At 31.2% G+C, this 5921-nt stretch overlaps 1 protein-coding gene across 3 annotated transcripts; it reads left to right on the forward strand.

Annotated features, from left to right (window-relative positions):
* The first annotated feature begins 1415 nt into the window (after positions 1–1415).
* LOC108916356 (zinc finger protein 99-like) lies at positions 1416–5048 on the forward strand. 3 transcript variants are annotated; one of them, XM_018722586.1, is made up of 4 exons: positions 1416–1506; positions 1665–1937; positions 2010–2324; positions 3358–5048. In XM_018722586.1, exons 3-4 carry the CDS (start codon positions 2107–2109, stop codon positions 4766–4768), a joined length of 1629 nt encoding a protein of 542 aa, XP_018578102.1. In that variant the 5' UTR covers positions 1416–1506; positions 1665–1937; positions 2010–2106; the 3' UTR covers positions 4769–5048. The 3 variants fall into 3 exon arrangements, with proteins under 3 accessions (XP_018578102.1, XP_018578101.1, XP_018578103.1); XM_018722585.1 differs by having other exon boundaries at positions 2023–2324; XM_018722587.1 differs by having other exon boundaries at positions 2023–2324; positions 3361–5048.
* Positions 5049–5921: the final 873 nt, after the last annotated feature.

Genomic DNA, 5921 nt, shown 5'->3' on the forward strand with positions numbered 1-5921 from the left:
GCAAATGATGAACTAATAAATTAGAATTTTAAAATAGTTTAATTTTCTATTCCAAAAAATCTCATTATTATATTTGATGAAATTTTGAGCAGATTTTTTTTTTAATTATTTTGAATTAGCTACCTTTAAAATATAAAATATTTATGTATTTTCTTCTTTTAATTTTTTTGTTCTTTTCAGGTGAACAAGAATTTGTATTGATAGTCGGTGAAATATTTAGTATTTTTAAATAATAGCAAGTTTCTTTTGCTTAAAGTGTACATATTTGTTATTTGCCTATTGATGAAAATGTTGGTTTAGCTATGACTATTCAGAAATAGTAATTTTCATTATTTTATCTTTATAAAATTTCATTTTTTTTATTAGTATCTATAAATCAAGAAAAATAATCATTCTAAAATTTCCTGTTTTTCCCATACAATCAATAATAAATAATTAACTAAAAATAGACTACATTTTTATTAAAATAACATAATTCAATTAAACAATCTATTTAATGTTAATGTATTTTAAAACGGTTTTATTTAAGTGGACTACGCAGTACGTTCACTCGGCTAGTAAACGCGACACAGTGTAGTAATTGTAAGAGGGACAAAGTTGTCTTAATTGAACCGGCTCCCTATGAGGGACCGGAACCAGTGAACAGAGTCAGTAAAATGAGCCGGATTTATAATCTAATAGAAACTCACGACATTTGTCATTATGGTATGTGTACCTAGTATTAGGAAGATTTCAATTCAAACTTGTATTTTTACTAAATAATTTTCTTCTGAGACTTATGACTAAATTAGCTAAGACGAAGTGAAGTAAAGAATACAAAAAAGAATACCTACATTAGTTGTATTCTTTTTACTAAATAATTTTCTTCTGAGACTAACTTAGCTAAAACGAAGTGAAGTAAAAAAGAATACATTTATATATTCATGGTTTCAGATTAGTAAGCATTTAAAAAAACTAGCTTAGTTGGGGTAAGGGGGGTTTCTAAAATTCTTAATTATTCTCAGTTTTAAACAATCTTATTAATATAAAAAATTTTTGTAAGAGAAAGTGAGTATGCTAGTTAGTCTCAATTAAAATTGGTTAAAAGAACAGCTATTATATTGTCACAGCTTAATAAAGCTGTGGTATTGATTGTTTTCCACTCGGCTTTCCATTCTTTACACATTCACATTACACTTGCAGATTGGATTTATTTTCTTTATAAAGTCAGGTTAGAAATGAAAAAAATACAATAGTCTTATAGGAATAGCAATATGCACTTCAGATTAGTTGTAAGCATTTTAAAAAGCTAACTTAGTTGGGGAAAGGGAGGGTTTCTAAAATTCTTAGTTATTATGTGGAATTCACAGACTTCTAATATAAAATAGCTATATACTTAGAAGTCTGTGGTTGAGTTGAAGAGTTTTGAGGAAAAGCTTTAGCCTCAATTTTGTAGGTTATAGACATTTTGATGAGATAAAAGTCGCCACGAAGGATATTTTAGAAGATATTCTTCATTTGAATTAGGTAAGTAGGTTAATTAACTTATATATTCTTTAAGCGCTTTCAGAAATTTTATATTTACAACTGCTTAAATATTAACGTAAACAAGAGTACTTCATTGTTTAGTTTTTCAACCAAATATTTTATTCTGATTCTACTTATGATGTCAATTCATATTACAGAATTTCAATAAAAAAATCATATAATGTGTAACTTTTGTTCATGGGAAGTAACAGAAGCATTCAAATTTAAATCCAATAACATAATTCCTCATGTTGAAGAAACAGGACATTCTGTTGACTTAAGACAGATTTATGCGAAGGAGACAAGGAATGGACAATTAATCGACACATCTAGCGATCATAAAGTTTGTTGGTTATGTATACAGATAATAACAGTTTATATTGGTATATGAAACAGAGACTGATATGATCGAGAAGTATATTCCAGAAATAGTAAGTATACACAAGACACCGAATAAGCATATCACACTTTGTAGTCTAGTAAAGATATTTAATTTCTAAAAGGTGTACTTTGCAGAAGATCCTGTTATTAGTAGGCAATGTCCTGTTTCCTTTAGTGCCTACAGCAGTTTTATAAAGTATTTCTAGAAGTGAAGGAAAAATGGGTTCTCATAACACAGAAATCCTTGACAGTCTAGCTTGGAAGCCATCACCAGATTTATACATAAAAACCGAAGATATCGATATAAAATCTGAAGGAAGTGAACAGGAACAAGAAATGCTTGAAATTTGTTCTACTTTGCCACAATTTGAAGATAAAATGGCATTTAATAAAACCGAGTATAAAGAAATAAAATCAGAAATTGAAGATAAAGAGAGGTATGTTTTCTGTCATAGTAATTTTAAGTTAATAAATAAGGTATTGAGAAATAGATTCATGAAAATATAGATTTATGAAAAAACTGAAAAAAATATTCATTCAGAAACATGGCACAAAGCAAGTTTGATCCTCAAAATGACAATTTTAGCAGCAAATTTAAATAAATACATAGTAATTTTCATTTGTATTTTGTTTTCTTCCAAACGATTTCATTTTTATTTTGTAATTTTTGTAAAATTTCTGTATACTTTAGTTTCTCAGCAAAAAAATTATGCTCTACTGATTTTGCATGTTCAATTCCAAATGAAACAATCATTTTCAATTTTATTAGGTGAAGTAATTATGATTAATAAAAACTTGTAAATAAAGACACAAGGATTGTAACCAATCGCCAACATTTGAAATTCTATAAACCTGAATATTTTTCATGACAATTCTTAAACGTTGGGTAAGCCTCATCTTTAGTACATCATTTCATATTTTGTTGAGGATTTTGTAAAGAATACCCAATAATTATGATTAATTCATGTACTAATAGTTTCATAAAAGCATTCTGTGGGGTATGATTATATTTATAGTACCGTACGCGATTTTCTATAAAGTTCATGAAATGTAATGATTAAAAAATTTTGTTTACTTTTGAACCACACTTGTTCAATTTTTTGGAATACTTATTTGTTTTCTGTAAAGGCATATGTTACACATTGAATATTTTTCCACTAAATTTGGTACAAATTCAATTAAGGAAGTGAAGAATCCAGTGGCATCAAATTTTAAATAAAAAAAATATATTAACCAATTTCTGTCAAATTAAATAACCGAAAAATAATAAGTAGGCTTTGATAATCGAAATTAAATTCAAATCATTTGTGTAGTGATAAATTTTTTCACGCTTCATCTTTCAAAAGAAATTAAACGAACTAAATCAGGTGGTAAGACATTTTTTCAGTCTAAAGAATATTTCTGTCTAAAATAGATCATGTTATGTACAAAATTTCAATTAGTTGTACTTATCAGAGGTATTATTTTCAGTAGCAGACCATCAAGTATTTTCAAGTATTCAGAAGAATATAGACACTTAAAGAAACACATAAAGGCAACCAGGTATAAGAACACAGGCACACACTCGGAAAAGCCAGTGTACAAGTGCAATTTTTGTGACTTTAGTACCAAATATAGTTACAATCTGAAGACCCACAAGTTGAGACACATGGACACCTCAGAAGTTCGAATGTACAAGTGTGCTTTGTGCGATTTTAATACTAAATATAAAGCCAATCTTAAATCTCGCCAGTTGCAACACGCCAACCCTTCAGAAGTGCAAATGTACGCATGTGATTCATGTAATTTTACGACGAACAATAAATACCGGCTTAAACGCCACCAGTTGATGCACGCGGACCCCTCGGTAGTGCAAATGTACACGTGTGATTCGTGTAATTTTACTACGAAAATTAAATACAGACTTAAGGAGCATCAGTTGAAACATGCGGACCCTTCAGAAGTGCCAATGTGCATGTGTGATTCGTGCGATTATAGATCAAAAAATAGGAACAATCTTTCGTTACATCAACTACAACACGCCGATCCCTCAAAAATGCAGATGTACACGTGTGATTTGTGTGATTTTAAAACGAAATATAAGAGGAGTCTTAGCCTTCATCAGCTGAAACACGCGGACCCTTCAGAGGTACCGATGTACAAATGTAATTTTTGTGATTATATGTCTAAATACAAAACCAATCTTACAACCCATCAATTAAAACATGCCGATCCTGCAAAGGTGCAAATGTATCAGTGTGATTTATGTCAATATAAATCCAAAAACAGGAATAATGTTAGGTCACACCAAATACAACACACCAGTTTGTCAGAACTGCAATTATACAAGTGTGATCTGTGTGATTTTATGACCAAACATAAGTACACACTTAAGCGCCACCAGTTGACACACACCAGCCCTTCAGAGACGCGAATGTACAACTGCGATTTGTGCGACTTTAAAACTAAATATGAGAACAATCTTAGGATCCACCACTTGAGACATAAAGACTCTCCGGAAGTACATGTATACGAGTGTGACACTTGTGAATACAGATCTAAAAGCAAGAACAATTTTATATGCCATCAATTAGTACACAAGGACTCTTCAGATGTACAAATACACAAATGTAATTCATGTGATTATAAGACGAACAGAAAGTACCTTCTTAAACTTCACCAATTAAAACACTCAGAGGGACCAAGGTGCAAGTGTGATTTGTGTGATTTTGAGACTAAATATAAGAACAATCTTACATCCCATCGACGGACGCACAAAGACCCTTCAAAAGTACAAACGTACAGCTGTGATTTGTGTGATTTTGTGACCAAAAATAAATACAGTCTTAGATCCCACCAGTTGAAACATATGGTTGTAAAACCAAAAATAGAAAGTACTTAAAGTTCCATTCGATGGTCAGGTATGAAAAATGTAAACACAAAATCAAGCATAAACTGGCTTTTACATTCCACTGATAATGTATGAGGATCCAATATATAAATGCATATATGTAGTGAATGTGTTCCAAGGGTAAATATAAGCATTAGACATCATGAATTGACATACAAATAATTCGCAAGCTATAATCTATAATATAAAACCGAGGGGTTGTATCATTAAATGTCACCAAGTAACAGTAGAGAAAGACTTAAAAAACAGTTAGATATTTACAATAATTGTAGTGAGTATTTTAATTTTTAAAATTATACATTTATTATTACCTTATGTACTTTTACTTTCACGGTATCAAGCTAATTCTATTTCTAAAAAATTTTTTAAATCTCAAATATTCAAACGTGCAGGTTGTCCCAATGTTCCGTATATGTTAAACTACTACGGATCAAAATAGCATGAGTTGATTAAACTTTCCTTTGTCTGAAGTTGCTTTGGGAAACGTGGTATGTTGGTACTTATGCATAGATATAACTTATTGAGATAGTACCCAAAGTAATGCGAAAAATATCCTCACCCTTAATCAGATACAGTTATATCTTTTTTGCTTGTGGCTTTACAACTTGGTCAATTTTTCATGTTTTTCTATTAAATTTTTAACTTTAAATTTAACAGTACTTATCGCAGGAATTTTAATGTATGGACCCAAATTTATCCCCGTCCATCGTCTACCCCGGCCACAAGCATGGCCGGTGTAGGCGCTTTGCGGGACCTCCTCTTGCCCTGACTGGCCTCCGCCGACAAATTCGTTGTCTGTTCTTTTTGCCATTCATATGAATATAACTAAAAACAAGATAAACCTAATCAATAACTTTTCAAGTGTAGCCGCCACACATAAATGTCATTTTAACTCCAAATGGGAATACGGTCTAATAGAAAAAAGAAGTAGGGAATCGAGTATAGCTAGCTGATTGGTTGATTAAGTGTAGCGCGCTACAGTCGAAGTTCTGAAAGCGCAGTATTAGCCTGCACTAGATCTATCTCTCTCGCACACGTCTGTGCGATTTCCGTTTATATTGGCAAAATGACAGTTGATCTTGTAGTTTATTAGGTCTATGACCAAGACGAGGAATTCGAGATAGTGGCTGAGCGCGCGGCCCGA

Source organism: Anoplophora glabripennis, unplaced genomic scaffold, assembly GCF_000390285.2.
Source record: "Anoplophora glabripennis isolate ALB-LARVAE unplaced genomic scaffold, Agla_2.0 scaffold1847, whole genome shotgun sequence".
Classification (NCBI taxonomy): domain Eukaryota; kingdom Metazoa; phylum Arthropoda; class Insecta; order Coleoptera; family Cerambycidae; genus Anoplophora; species Anoplophora glabripennis.